This window comes from Lithobates pipiens, unplaced genomic scaffold, assembly GCF_037356315.1.
Source record: "Lithobates pipiens isolate NorthernLeopardFrog02 unplaced genomic scaffold, aLitPip1_a1.2 Scaffold_18, whole genome shotgun sequence".
NCBI lineage: Eukaryota > Metazoa > Chordata > Amphibia > Anura > Ranidae > Lithobates > Lithobates pipiens.
Genome location: NW_027507758.1, coordinates 347612372 through 347628688, shown reverse-complemented (window position 1 = coordinate 347628688; position 16317 = coordinate 347612372). Strand labels below are relative to the sequence as shown.

Sequence of the window (16317 nt, the reverse complement as noted above, 5' to 3'; positions counted from 1 at the left end):
ATCTGAATCGGCACTTAAATATCCGATCCTTTTGCATGGAGTCAAACCGATCGGTTGTTTACATCCTGCAAGGAGGGGAGTTTTTGGCTTCAATTGATATCTCCGTGTGCCAATATTTCCCACTTGCCGGAAATTTTGCTGCTTCGAAATAGAAAATCATCATTTTCAGTTTGTCGCCCTGCCATTCGGTCTAGCCACAGAACCACGGGTGTTCTCAAAAATTCTTGCACCTCCTTTAGCCAGATTAAGGGCTCAAGGCATAATGGTCCTAGCCTATTTAGACTATCTACTTTTAATAGATCATTCAGTCTCAGGTCTAAACCGGAGTCTGATCACAGCTGTAAACTACCTGGAATCTCTGGATTGCATACTTAACCTAGAAAAATCCTCCGTTAAAACCATTGCGGAGATTAAAGTACTTGGGGCTGGTCATAGATTCCATACAGAAGAAGGTAGTCTTACTCCAGACAAGAATTAGTTCCATTATAGGATGAATTCAACTTAGCAAGACAAAGTAAAATCCATTCGGCTGTGCATGAGATTGTTGGGGAAAATGGGGGCCTCCTTGGAGGCAGTCCCTTACGCGCAGTTTCACTCAAGACTGCTACAGAACACCATCACTGTCTGGAACAAAAAGATTCAGGCTTTGGATTTTCCAATACACTTGGCTTCTAACGTACGTCCGAGCCTAAATTGGTAGTTGATATCCAGCAACCTCCAAAATGGGAAATCTTTTCTGCCAGTATCCTGGAAAGTGGTGACAACAGATGCCAGGCTTCTAGGCTAGGGTGCAGTCCTGGAAGAAGATTCTGTCCAGGGGAGATGGTCCAAGTTAGAGAGGACCTTGCCTATCAACATTTTGGAGATTCGGGCAGTACGTCTGACCCTAGAATCTTGGACGGTCAGACTACGGGATTGTCCTGTCAGGATTCAATCCGACAATGCCACGGCTGTGGCTTACATCAATCACCAGGGGGGGCATGAGAAGTCGTGCAGTCCCAAAAAGAGGTGAATCATGTTCTAGCTTGGGCAGAACACAACATCCCTTGCCTATCGGCAATTTTCATTCCAGGAATAGAAAATTGGCAGACAGACTACTTGAGTTGCTAACATTTATTTCTGAGGGAATGGTCTCTCTTCACCCCGACATCTTCCTAGCGATATGTCAGAAATGGGGTATTACACACGTAGACCTGTAAGCGTTCAGGTTAAACAACAAAGTCGACAACTTTTGTGTCAAGAACGAGGGATGCACTAGCATGCGGAACAGACGCTTTAGTCTTCCCATGTAATCAGTTTTCACTGATCTATGCATTTCCTCCTGTTCTGCTACTTCCGTGTCTTCTTCGCACGACCAAGCAGGAACGAAAGGAGGTGATTCTGGTCGCCAGAAGATTTTGGTTTACCGAGATCATAAAGATGGCGGTAGGAGTCCCTTGGAGACCTTCTCGCACACAAGGTCCGGTATTCCATCCTACCTTACGGATGCTAAATTTAATGGTTTGGCTATTGAAACCCACATTCTAAAGGATCGTGGGTTATCTCCTTCAGTAGTGTCTACTTTGATTAATGCCAGGAAGCCGGCTTCCAGAATCTGGAAGGCATATGTTTCTTGGTGTTGATCTAGGGGTTGGCACCCCAGGAAGTATGTCATAGGTAGGATCCTTGATTTCCTACAAATGGGATTCGAGATGAAGCTGGCCTTGAGTGATTTCAAGGGCTATATCTCGGCCTTGTCGGTGTTTTTTTTTTTTTTTCAATGGCCTCTTGATTCCCACTCTGCTGCGTAGCTTTATTCAGGGGTTAACACAGATTATCCCCCCTATCAAGGCACCTCTAAATCCTTGGGATTTAAATTTGGTCTTATCAGCTTAGCAGAATGAGCCTTTGCGGGAAATTTCCTTGGTTCTTTTGACAAGAAAGATAATCTTTTTGGTTGCCATTTCTTCTGCTAGAAGAGTATCGGAACTAGCAGCTCTATCTTGTAAAGAGACATATATTTGGTCATGCATAAGGATAAGTTGGTTTTTGCATCCTCATCCTGAATTCCTACCAAAAGTAGTGATGGGTTTTCATTTAAACCGGGATATTATTCTTCCTTCTTTTTTCCCAGAGCCTCAATCTAGGGAAGAGAAGGCACTACATTCCCTTGATGTAGTAAGAGCAATCAGTCTACTTAAAGGCAACCGCTCAGGTTTGCAAAACAGATGTTTTGTTTATATTGCCAGAAGGTCCAAAAAGGGGACAGGCAGCATCAAAATCTACTATTTCCAAATGGATTTGTCAAGTGATTGTGCAAGCTTACGGCTTAAAGAAGAAAATGCCTCCTTTTCATGTTAACACACTCAATCAGGGCGATTAGTGCCTCTTGGGCGGCGCATCATCAGGCCTCTATGGCTCAGATCTGTAAGGCCGCAACTTGGTCTTCAGTTCATACATTTATCAAATCGATGTTAATGGTCATGAGGATATTGAGTTTGGGGTTTACTGCAGGCTGCCATATGAGTCCTCTGGTCTCCTTTTTGCCCTACTTTTTTGTTGTCTCCCTCCCTTCAGTTGCCATTGCTATGGGACATCCCACATAGTAACTACTATAGCTCTGTCTCCCCTGAAGTATGAAAATAAAACGGGATTTTTAAAATGGCTTAGCTGTAAAAATCCTTTTCTTTGTACATCAGGGGACACAGAGGTCCCTCTCTTCTTGGTATACACTTGTATTGCTTGGCTGCAAAACTAAGGACTCCCAGTAGTGGGAGGGGTTATATAGGGAGTACACTTCTTGCCTTAGGGCGTGCCCGTGTCCATCACCCATCGATGGCCCTATAACCCACATAGTAACTACTATGGCTCTGTGTCCTCTGATGTATATCAAAGAAAAGGATTTTACAGGTAAGCTGTTTTAAAAATCCTGTTTTCTGGGGGGAAAAAGGACATAAATTGTTTGGGTACAACGTTGCATGCCTGCACAATTCAGTTCAATAGACGCCCTGCCGTATCGCAAAAAATGGCCTGGCCATTAAGGGGATATATGCTTCCGGGACTGAAGTGGGTAGCTTCCCTGGCAGTATTCCCGAGTTTGGCTCGGGGTGAGACTTCATTACCATAAGTGGTATTCCCGAGCCAGACTCGGGATCCCATCGAAGGATCCATGTAGGGGGTTTCTTACCTTGTCCCCTGGATCCAGCGATGTCTCCCCGCTGTGATCAGTGAGCCGCCGTGTCTTGCTCGATCTGTCACCGTGCCGAGTTCCGTTCCCTGCGAGCGCTGTGACGCACGGAGATGGAGTTCGGTGCCAAATTCAAAAAGTAAAAAAGATAGTATAGATACAGTATACTGTAATCTTACACATCCCCTTTGTCCCTAGTGGTTTGTCCAGTGTCCTGCATGCAGTTTTATATTATAAATACTGTTCTTTATGCCAGGAAACTGGAGATTGTCCATAGCAACCAAAAAAAATTTCAGTTTGGCGCGTGTCTGGATGTAGCAGGAACAAGACGTGTTCCAGAGGAGCTCCGCAGATCCTGCTACAATCCGCGCCTGGAGAGTCTCCAAACTCTCCCTACAAGGCAACGCACATAACCTGCACCGGCCGGCCGATTGAGGCTTTACAGGGCCGTGACCCACTTTGTGGACCCGCCACCATCTTGAGGCCTACTTCGCCTCTGGCATCCTTGGGCTTGGGTGCCGTGTCGGCGGTCCCTGAGAGAAGGTTAGTCTGTGACTAGGGAAACACTGAGGGATCTATAGAGGCTGAATACAGGCGCCATCTTGCAGCCTACTCTCCCAGGCTCATTCTCCATCCTTGGGTACAGTGTTGTGGCACTGCTGTACCATCCTCCCTGAGCCTTATTCTGTGCCCCAGAGACAACACATTCCCCTCCCTGTGTCACCATCCGTGCCCCAGACAAGCTGCTTTGCCCTCCTTGTGTTTCCCCCCCCCCCCCAATAGAGGCTGTGCTCTGCTGAGGGCCCTGATCCAGAGCAGGAAGCTCATCACCCTTCCACCTTCTATCCCGCAACCAGAACCCAGGCACCTGACTGCTCCCCCCCAGCAAATGACTTCTCCTGTCCCAGGTCACTACCACTGACACAGCTTTCACTCTGCTGCTGATGGGCCACCCTAAGACCCACTGCTCCAAATCCGGTTCAAAATCCCCTTGTGTGCTGGCTGCTGCCTCGTCTACAATGCGGTCCACAGCTACGATGGCATCCGGCACACGGGCGGCCATGGATTCGGGGGAGGTGGGGACTCCCACAGGAACACAGATTCTAGCAGCCATAATGTCCTGTAAAGAAACCGTGACAGCAAAAATCGACTTCTTGACTGTAGATGTCGGTCTCATCCGCCAGGATATGGATAAATTCCGCTCGCGTGTCGCCGAAGTGGAGGACAGGGTCTCCATGGTGAAGTGCACAGTCCGATCAGATTCCAGGGACGCGAAGGCATTGCAGATCCAGGTGAAAGCGCTCCAGGAGCGAGCAATAGATACCAAAAACCGCCTCCGGCGAAACAATATCCACATACTTGGACTCCATGAGAGGGCTGAGGGCCCTAGGCCCGCAGACTTTACTGCGTGGTTCTTGTCCACCCTGTTTGACCTGGGGGAGATGCCGCCTGCCTTTGAAGTGGAGATAGCCCACAGGGTCCCACCGCTCCCTCCGAGGCCTGGGGCACCTCCGCGCCCTTTCCTGTTACGGCTGCTAAATTACCATGACCGCATCCTGGCGGCGGCTTGTACCATGCCTGAAATTTTGTATGAAAATACCAGACTGTTCTTTTTCCTGGACTTCTCTCAGGAAGTACAGCAAATCCTTTACCGATGTAAGACGCCGGCTCCAAGAGAGGAATTCGTTTTGGCCTTTTGTATCCCAGCAGGCTACGAATTACTGATGGTGACAACACTCGGTTTTTTGACACTCTGGAGGCTGCGGCAGCGTGGCTGGATGCCCGCTAACGTTGAACGGTTGGAAGGGAAAAGTGACCGATCAAAGCCAGTAGGAAGTAGCTAAGAATTCCTCTTCTTCTTTAAAAGAATTGACTCTAGCTGACTCCCAGCACTAATTGCTCTTTGTCCCCAGCCCTTTCCTCCCCGCTACATCCCAATTTACCAATGCTGAATGTGTTTTGCCTCGTGTTGCTGGCTAGACTGCTTTTTACTCCTGCCTAAGGAGCTACAATGAATGCCACGGACTTACCCCACTTTTGTTTGAAAGCGCCCCCTGTTTACCCCCCCCCCCCCCCACACACACATGGATTCTCCTCCCGAAACCGAGACGGACTCTCTTGGGAAGGACTGTATCCACCGTTGGCCCTGCGGCCCAACATCCAAGGGTTCCAGCGACCTAAGGATTCTATTTTTTGTTTTTTTTCTCTAGTTATGGGACAAAACCCTACATCGGTTTGTATGGCTCTCTGGCCTATTTTTTTGGACACTGAACTTGGTTCTCATGATGTTTGGGTAGGGTGTTAAATGTTTAGGGGAGAGGGTTTTTTCTGCCTTAAAGTCATAAGTACTGTGCTTCTCAGGTGCTGTTGATTATGTGTACCAAATTTGGGTTTGTTCGCATATATTGGTCAGTTAGGATCATCCTGCTTATGTTTCCCCCTGGTGTTCCATGATGGCTCCCTCAGATGCTGAGTCGCTGACCATTATATCATGGAACGTCAGGGGACTCAAATCCAAATACAAACGTTTGCTATTATTCCAATATTTAAAACTACATAGCCCTCATATAGTGCTGCTACAAGAAACACACTTAACTGGTAGTAATGTTCTGGCTCTGAAAAAACCCTGGGTGCAAAGGGCGCTTTATGCCACCCATTCCTCATATTCTCAAGGGGTGTCTATACTAATCAGCAAACGAGTGCCATGTGCAATTCATGAGATTCATCTAGATCCCCAGGGGAAATTTTCTATGGTGTTGTTGAGCATCTATAGCAAGAAATATGTCATTGTGAACGTCTATCTGCCTCCTCCGAGCCAGGTACACATTCTGTACGCAATATATAAAAGGCTGGCACCGCATTGTCCGGCGTGTGTCCTGGCCATGGGAGATTTTAATGCCACATTGTTCCGTGATCTAGATAGACCCTCCCTGCAATCTACCTTCAATTCTGATCTTGGTACGTGGGCCCAGGCAGCCGAATTCCAAGAGGTATGGTGGTGGCTCCATCTCCAGGATAGAACGTATTCCTGTTTCTCATCTACAATTAAAAAATCCTCCCGAATTGATTTGGCCTTTGCTAATGATATCCTCCTGGCCAACGTCCAGGAAGCCAGTTACCTTCCTTCTGGCCTATCGGATCACCATCCCCTTAAACTTACTATTAGGGTCACCAAGACAAGGCGTAAAGCCCTTTGGAGGTTACAACCCCATTGGATCAACAATGTGACAGTCCATGATAGTTTCTCCCTCCTTGCAGGACTACTGGGTGCACAATGCGGGGTCAGCCTCCCTGGAGATGACATGAGATGCTTCCAAAGCCCACTGCAGGGGGCAGTATATTTCTGCAGTGGCGGCTGTTAGGGCGGAACTTGGGGACAAGGTCTCTGACCAGCAGCATAAAGTTGAGGAGGCTTTGAATTAATACTTTGCCTTGGCAACGGTCCCCAACATTGAGCACCTTTCATCACTTAGGCGAGAACTGCATCTTCATGTTTCAGACACCACCATGCTTGGTATACAAGATAGCCATCAGAAATATTTTGAACATGGAGATAAGAACAGCAAACTACTATAGATGCTGGCACAGCAGGACAGGCCCTTAGCGGTTATACCAGAAATACTAAAGCCAGAGGGAACACTAGTTCTCCGCAGGATATTCTACCTGCTTTCACCAGGTTTTATGCGCCTCTGTGTGTCTCCTCACTCCCTGATGGGTTTGACCCCACACCTATGACCTCTATGTTGGACACGCTGGCACTGGGGTGGCTCTCTGATGCGGAGAGGCAGCTCTTTGTATCGGAGATCACACCAGAAGAGGTCGCGATGGCCATTGGTTCTTTCCCGGCGGGGAAGACCCCGGGGCCAGATGGACTACCCATAGAATATTATAGAGCCCACGTAGAAATGCTTGCCCCCAGGTTAGCCCAGATGTATCCAGCCTGTCTCCAACAGGGCTCCCTGCTGACCTCTATGAGGGAGGCCCATATTTTTCTCATTCCAAAACCTAATAACGACCCCAAGCAGTGCGCCTCTTACAGGCCAATGGCGCTCCTAAACTGTGACTTAAAAATACTAACCAAAATAATGGCCACTAGACTCAATAAAGTAATGAAATCTCTGATAGACTCTGATCAAACAGGCTTTATGCCAGGCAGGTCTACAGACATACCTAGACTGTTTTCCACCATTCATGCTCCCCATGCTAATCAAGGCTCTAGGACCATTGCCACCCTTGATATGGAGAAGGCATTTGATACAGTGGATTGGGTGTATCTGTGGGAGGTGCTTAGAAGAATGGGTTTCCCACTGAAATTTATTGCCTGGATATGCACGCTATACACTGATCCCCTAGCGTGCATTAAACTGAATGGCTCTGTCTCCTTCATTCCCCCTGCAGAGGGGCACCAGGCAGGGATGCCCCCTCTCCCCTCTCTCAGGAGCTCTGCCAAGGTCCGTGGGCTGATTGGAGGAGAGAGTGGCTCTCTATGCGGATGATTTATTGCTTTTTTTTTAATTATCCTGGTGATTCTCTGCGGGGTGCACTCGGAATCATGGACGCCTTCTTCGCCTTCACCGAGTTGAAGGTGAATTGGCATAAATCTCAGCTCTTTCCGGTGGACAAGGGGGCCAGGACCTCACCCTCCTCTACCCTGCTTCAGTGGGTTGATAAATTTACCTATTTAGGTATTATTTCAAAAGTGAGCAGGGACTTTGTCCGACTCAATCTTGAACCTGTTCTGATAGGGATCAAATCTAAACTGAGGGCATGGGGCAATTTTCCCCTCTCCCTCATTGGGCGCATTGACCTTCTAAAAATGAAGGTCCTCCCCAAGCTTATGTACATATTTAGCAACTCCCCTCAATGGCTCAATAAAACCTTTTTTATCTCTCTTAGGCAACTCTTCCTCTCCTTTTTCTGGGGGTCTAAATCCCCTAGATTCAAATACGCCACTCTCACCAGGCCTGTGGGCAATGGGGATTTGGCTCTCCCTGATTGTCACAAATATTTCTTGGCCACTCAGCTTGTAACCGCCCATTGGTGATTGCAGCCCAATATTTCTTGGCCACTCAGCTTATAACCGCCCATTGGTGATTGCAGCCCGACCTGACCAACTCTGCAACGGTGCTGGAGGCGGCTATAGTGGGGTCTCTGGAGGCCTTTAAGGGGTTGATATTCAGGGGGCCAAAAAACACCTCATTGCCTCACCCCTTCTATGCGCACCACTATGAGGGCGTGGAAGGTGGGAGAGGCACTGAGGACATCCCTGCCGAACTCCCAGTCTCCTCACACCCCTCTGAGGCTGAATCCTAACCTATCACAGTTCAGTACCATCCCGGATCCACAGGCCTGGGCCAAATACAAAATACTGACTCTCGAGCATGTTAACACCGTCGGGGAACTCACTCCCTTTCCTGTAATGCATACAAAATTTAATATACCTGCATGGGCCCATTTCAGATATCTCCAAATCGCACATGCTTATAGGTGTCAGTTTTTGGGTCAACCAGTTGCACTGGAATGTTCTGAGCTCGAATCCACCCTTCGGGTGAAAGACTTGGAGAAACCCATGTCCCATATATATGGGTCCCTACTGGTTGCTGCCATCCCTGAGCTGTCCTCCTTCTGCAGGAAATGGGTGGGGGACATATCGGGGCTGGATGAAGATGATTGGAGGGAGATTTGGGATTTTACGTTCTCCCCTCTGGTCTCAGCCAGAGACAAACTGGTCCAATACAAAATTATACACAGAGCTCACTACACACCCCACAGACTGCACCAGATGTCGCCGGCGCATTCCCCGGTGTGCTGGCCCTGCTCCTATCAGCCAGGAGGCTTATTTCGCATTTTCTGGACTTGCCCAGCAATTGTGTATTATTGGAAGGAGGTTCTCCAGGTGATAGTTAAGATTACTAAGACTAGTATCCCTTATGATCCTAAATATTGTCTGCTGGGGCTGGTGGAGCAAATGGCAATCCTCAGGTCTAGGAAAATACCCATATTCCTGTTATTGTATTATGCGAGGAAGACCATCATAATGAACTGGAAACAATCGACTCTCCCCTCTCTCAAGTTCTGGAAAAACCTGAATGCCAGTTTGCCCCTTTTATAAAGCCACCTACTCGGGCAGGGGTTGCCCGCAAAAATTTGAAAAGGTGTGGACCTGCTGGTTAGACGATGACACTACAGCAACTGATGCAGTAAATAACCCCTAGTTTAACATTGTGATTTTAGTATGTTGATAGATTGACCCAAATACTCGCATGTCACATTATCCTGTCACTATAACTTCTTCTCTCCACATTGGGGTATAGATGGGTAAGGTTAAGTTTGTGTTGCTCTGCCCTGTTGCGGTCTGTTGCTGCCTCAGAGCTGGACTGTTATATGATGTGCCCTGTTGTGGCCTGTTGGCGCATCAGGAAATTTGCCTCTGTGTGGTTAATGTTTGGCCCCCATGTGGGTAGTTTGTATGCCAATGAAAAATTCAATAAAGATTTTGCAAAAAAAAGAAATGTCAGTTTGCATCAAAAGTGGTTATAGACCAGCTAGAAAATAAAGTGATAATAAATTAGAATCACTTGCAGAATTGAGCGATAGTGATTCGTAGGGATATTAGTCATCAAACACTAAAAGTAATGACAGCGACAATTCTGCAAGCCAGCATATTCCAGTGTTTTTGATTTGATTACATTATTCAATAATTTGTATTATATTATTATTTATGGTTATTATTATATATATATATATATATATATATATATATATATATATATATATATATATATATATATATATATAGAAATTAATTTATGATTTCATATTTCAAATTTTATCATACCCGGGATGTCTATTAGGCTCTTGTTTGGACGGATTTAAGTTAATTTTTTCTAAGAATTCTGAAATAATCGTACCGCCAGGGAGGTTAACAGTGAGAGACAGAATAACAAATAAAATCCAGAAAAATGCATTTCAAAAAAGTTAATAGCATTTTAATGAGTGAAATAAGCATTTGACCCCTTTGCAAAATATGACTTGGTATTTGGTGGCAAAACCCCTGTTGACAGTCCGAGTTTACACGTTTCTTGTAGTTGGCAAACAGGTTTTCACACATCTCACCTCTTTGCAGGTCCTCTCCAAGTCATTAAGGTTTTGAGGCTGACGTTTGGTAATTCGAACCTTCAGCTCAGTCTACATATTTTCTATAGGATTAAGGTCTGGAGACTGGCTATGCCACTCCAGGACCTTAATGTGCTTCTTTTTGAGCCACTCCTTTGTGTTTTTATGCATTTTCCTGCTGGAAAACCCATCCACGTCTCATTTTCAATGCTCTGGCTGAGGGAAGGAGGTTCTCACCGTAGATTTGACGGTACATGGGCCCCCTCCCTAGTACCTTTGATGCCGTGAAGTTGTCCTGTCCCCCAGAAAAGCACCCCCAAAGCATAATGTTTCCACCTCCATGTTTGGTGGGGATGGTGTTCTTGGGGTCATAGGCAGCATTCCTCCTCCTCCTCCAAACACAGCAAGCTGAGTTGATGCCAAAGAGGTCAATTTTGGTTGCATCTGACCACTATAATTTTACCCATTTCTCCTCTGAATCATTCAGATGTTCATTAGCACACTTCAGCCGGGCCTCTAAATGGTGCTTTCTTGAGCAGGGGGACCTTGCGGGCAATGCAAGATTTCAGTTCTTCATGACGTAGTGTGTTACCAATTGTTTTTTTGGTGACTATGGTCCCAGCTGCTTTGAGATCAGTGACAAGATTCTCCCCATGTAGTTCTGGGCTGATTCCTCACTGTTCTCATGATCATTAAAATGCCACAAGGTGAGATCTTGCATGGAGCCCTAGACCGAGGGAGATTGACAGTTATTTTGTGTTGCTTCCATTTGCAAATTGCACCAACTCAAGCTGCTTGACGATGGTCTTGTAGCCCATTCCAGCCTTTTCTATTTCTACAATCTTGTCCCTGACATTCTTGGGCAGCTTTGTTTTTGTTCATGGTGGAGAGATTGCAATCTGATTGCTTCTGCAGACAGGTGTCTCTTATACAGGTAACAAGCTGAGATTAGGAGCACTCCCTTTGAGAGTGCCCCTAATCTTGGCTTGTTACCTGTATAGAAGACACCTGGGAGCCAGAAATCTTGCCATTTTGCTAGGGGATCATATACTTTTACTCATTAAAATGCAAATCAATAACTTTTTTTAAATGCATTTTGCTGGATATTTTTGTTTCTCTTACTGTTAATATAAACCTACCTTTAAAATTATAGACTGATCATTTCTTTGTCAGTGGGCAAATGTACAAATTTGGCAGGGGATCAAATACTTTTTCCCTCACTATAAGTGGTCACACTTCCCCATCCCTGTAAAGATGGTTGGCATTTTTTTTTTTTTAAATAGTTTTCCTTTTAGTATAGACTATAGACCCAGAAACAGTGACGTGCTTTCACAATGTGCTGCCAATACCAAATTGGCTTTTATTCGTTTATATAAATTGTGATTTGTGGTTTCTAAATGTTGCTGTAGATTACTGTGTGCCTTGAGTGTTTTTCATATGTTAATCATACTTTTCCTTTGTTAATGAACTTTTGTTTATTATTTAGAGCACTGTTTGATTATGACAGAACTAAAGACAGTGGCCTTCCCAGCCAAGGACTTAATTTCAAGTTTGGTGACATTCTGCATGTGGTCAATGCTTCCGATGATGAATGGTGGCAAGCACGGCAAGTCACTGCAGATGGGGAGAGTGAGGAGATTGGCGTCATTCCTAGCAAGCGCAGGTACAGGACGGACTTTTTTTTTTTTTCTTGTGTGCTGCTGTAATTCTTTTTTAAGAGTTTAATACATTTGTGAATATAAAGGCCTGAGGTAAAGTTGTGAATTGCATCATACATCAAAAAACATTATTTTCCCGTATTAAATATTCCACCAGCAAGTAGTTATGTACAATCTCGGTGAACTTGTTTGCTCCCTTTTGGCCTGTTAATGTTACCATTGCAGTCAATTTTGTTTTATCTGGTAAGTAGAAAAAGCGTGCATATTTATCCTATCAAAAATTAAAATCTGTCCTGAGTTCTATTCAAACTTAAGTGTTATTTTATGGAGTCCTCCAAGTTTTTATATAGCACTACAGAACATTAAGTCCCTCTGCTGTGGACCTGAGGGTAATTGAAAGGGATTCAGTACTTTAACCAGCTCAATACTGGACACATTCACCCCCTTCCTGCCGACCCCGATTATCAGCAGATCTCTGTGCTGTCACACTTTTGACAATCCTCAGTCATGCAACATTGTACACAAATCAAATTTTTATCATTTATTGAGAACGTTTTCTTTTGGTAGTATTTAATAACCACTGGGTTTTTTATTTTTTACTAAATAAAATTATTTTGCTTTTTTTTTTAATTGAAAATTATATTAGTTTCTGTTATAAAAAAAAATTTCCAGCAAAAAATCTTTCTCCATAAATTTTAGCCCAGAATGTATTATGCTACAATTCTTTGGCAAGTTATGGTGTAATAATCTGTAAGAAAGTTAGTCTACAAACTGCAAAAATTTTGTTTATATATATATATATATATAGTAGAAAATCTATCAATCCTGATGCACTGAAGGCCTATTTCTTGAGGGCCTAAAATGCCAGAACAGTACAAATACCCCCCAAATGACCCCTTTTTGGAAAGTAGACAGTTCCAGATATTTAGTAATAGGCATGGTGAATGGTGAAATTGGATAAAATTTCGTTTTTCACAATTGTTTTACATACTGTCACCAGAGCAGTACAGCATCACCATATGGCTGGGTGTGGCAGTAATCCGGGACACGGGTGACAGCATAATTTTTTTCACTTTTTTTTTTTTTTCCTCAACATACTGTGACCAGGGCAGAGCAGTACAGTGTTACCATAGTGACACTGTACTACTCTGGGGAAGTGATCAGGGTTCTTCTCCCCCTCCCCCGCTATAATTGCTTATAGTGTTGAATGACAACCATTCATTCACTGTGGTACTATTGTACAGATGTACTGTCATTGGCCTTGTTTGTACCATGTGATCACTGTGACCAATACAATAGTACACAATAAATGGCTATAAATTTAAGCCATTGATTGTGTACAACTGTCATAATTGGTCACAGCCATTACATGGTACTGGTATCAGCCCTGTACAATGAACTGTTATTCGCTGTGTCCGGTGACATATCGTGCCGCAGTGTGGCCTGTGACTTGGAGGACATCAAAAGACATCAACTTGGGGCAAGAGAGCTCCCACTCGGCTGTCGTTTGACAATAGGCAGGGGATGGGGGGGCGGGGGGGCAAGCAGTTAAAGACAGAAAACAGGGCAGGAGTGGCAGAGTACATTTATGGCAGATCAACTGTTTTTTCCTGTACTTGCAGGGTCTTTTAAGGGCATAAGACATAGTAAAGAGGAATGTATTTCAGAGCTGTACTGTTTTTTTTTTTTTTTTTTTTTGGTTTGTTTCGTCCCAACGTACATTTTAGACTCTTAAATATGAGGCACATTTGTGCTATGATTGTGTTATAATCTTTAAAGTAGAACTAAAGGTAACTTTTTTTCCCTAAATTTGGATAGAGTATATAATTTGTTTTAACCCCTATCATGTTTTTGTCATCTTTGTCCCAATAAGATTTCCCTTCACTTCTATCAAACAAGATGTGAGAGGAAATCCTCCAAAGTAAGGGAATTCTTAGTCACCAAAACTAGCTTCCCTATTGGAAGATTTCACCCCTCTTACTGTTCTTAAGACTACCCTAAATTTGGGTTTTTCTTTCACTTTCAGTGATGATTGTGAAAATGGCAAATTGGGAGGGTGAATCTCCCTAATGAGAGCGCAGACAGGAGTTAAGACTTAATAAATGTTCTAATCTCTCTCCAAAACTAATCGCTCTCCTTTTCATTTCTACTTTATGGTATACCTTTTACAAACCTTGGCAAAGTGACCATACCTTTTAAAAAAAAAAAATCATAAACAAATGGTATAATTCATAAAAATCACATGTCAGAATGATCAGTAGTGCGATATAGTGACAGGGTGGATTTGATTTAAATCTCTAGTAAAAAGGCTTGATTTAAATCAGCTTGACTCTCATCTGTCTTGCAGCGGCTCTTCCTCTGACTCGCTGTTGACTCACCGACAGTCCCATTCACTTTAATGGGGCAGCTGGTGATGCAGCAGTGATGTAATAAGGTGAGGGACGTGGATGCCCGCTAACAGGCGCTGCCATGATGGATCTGAAAGGACAGGTGCTCTTTAAATGTAAGGACTTATTCTTGCTGGTAGTTAAAATCTTTAATATTTGCAAACAAAATTAAGATTTCCTATTTATAATAATAAACTGTCAGGTTAGTAAAACAGCAATATCAGAACTGATTCAATCATACAGTTTGTAATGTACATATATTTGCAAAACAATGGGATGAAGGACTATTCCTGAACTGTTTTATCTCATTGTTACTGAGAAATTGTGTGAATGCATCAATGCAGTGTATGCTATCTCAGCTTGCAGAGCTTGGATTCATTGAATGAGTTTACCAAAAATGTAAATATTGCAGAATATACAGCCTCATGCTACATAACTAAGCTCCATTTTGTTGCCGAATAAACTACATTAATGTATTTTAAATAGAAAGCCATCTTTAGATAGATTTTTTTTCTCCAAAAGCATTTTATTAAAATTTGATAAAAATTATCACCCTGTATAGTGATTGGTAACTAGGCTCAAGCACTGTCACATGAGGGGGTTGGGGGTTGTCACTGGCTGCAATAGAAGGCAGGACAGTAAAGAAGCACTGGTATAGTTTGTGTGACTGATGCAGGTAGGCACAATACAAAGACACTGTCGCTTAACCCTGAATGGGCAGGGCAGAGCAAGACTGTATCTTTAAAGGGTAAGTGCACCTTTAAGAAAAAACAATAATAAACATATTTTTGTAGAAAAAAAGTGCAATGATTTTTTTTCCTACAGAATACTGCCCAGCATTGTCCCCATATTCAGTGGATTTACGGGTGCAATGCCTGGCTCATGCACACTCTCCCTCCAGCATTCTGTCAGTTAGAAAGCTGGGGCAAGTGTATGGTTTACAAACGTGCTGATCAGCACATGTAATCCTTTAAAAACTACAAGCCTGCCACAAGGGCAGACATAATGCGGTTTATTCATCGATGTGAACGGATGATGTGGCTTTGCAGGCGGTACAGCAATACAGCCTTGCCAATTTTTAAATGTGATAGGCTGCGGGGGAGAAGAACCACCTGCTGTCACTGAAAAGTGTTGGGGGGGGGGGGTGTTGGAATATGTTACACCCTAAATATGGATTATTTGTTGTAAAGGTGAATTTAGCCTTTAGATAGCCATCCCCGAACTTTCAGGGACTTTGCTTCAATTTCTTTTCCTCAGATGATCAGACAGCAACATTGAAACTTTTTATAGCGTGTCATAAGATGAGGGCTGCAGCTGGAGGTTAATCTGTGTCAGACGTTTGTGAACACAGCCAAGAACTACAGAGGCATGAGGACTTGCACGATTGTCATCTCAGAGTTGGCATTTTAGGCCGTGAAGTTTTCCTGACCCTGGATGGTGCCTAAATGAACATGACCTTCTGAAGATAAAGGCACATTAAAGAATTGTCGGGGGTGGGGGTGGTTGTGGTTGTTGTACTATTTTTATTTTATTTTTTATTACCTTCTAGAAATACCTGTTTTAAGCAGACCTATGTTCAAATTATTAACACAAAGCTGTGTTTATATTTTTGCTTGGGTGGACAGTTAAAATTCCAGAACAAAATATTTTTTTCTTATAGGGTTGAGAAAAAGGAACGGGCCAGACTGAAGACTGTGAAGTTTAATTCAAAAGCACGGGGAGATAAAGGAGTGAGTAGTACTTAAATATTTAATGGACTTTTTTCATATACAATCTCTCATCTGTCTCTCTGGCAAACTGTGCATGTATTTGTTCTAAATCTGTGTGCCTCATGTTAGCATGTATATTTATCTGTGCAAGCATTTTGATATTGACCCGATTCAAGATTTTTATTTTTTTTGTCATATATAAAGATTTTTAGTGATTTTTGTTTAGATTTTACTCAGTAAAATGTGCATTTAAAACAGGCCCAACTACTGTAATTATAGTA

The 16317-nt window shown here is 43.8% G+C and overlaps 1 protein-coding gene across 22 annotated transcripts in view; it reads left to right on the top strand.

Moving 5' to 3' along the window:
- The window catches only part of DLG1 (discs large MAGUK scaffold protein 1), a 530809-nt gene that overhangs the window by 409136 nt on the left and 105356 nt on the right, over positions 1 to 16317 (top strand). For all 22 annotated transcript variants that reach the window (XM_077487456.1, XM_077487444.1, XM_077487440.1 and 19 more), the window contains 2 exons: positions 11769 to 11945; positions 15988 to 16057. In XM_077487456.1, coding sequence (XP_077343582.1) covers positions 11769 to 11945; positions 15988 to 16057 — 247 coding nt within the window. The remainder of the gene's footprint in view (positions 1 to 11768; positions 11946 to 15987; positions 16058 to 16317) is intronic.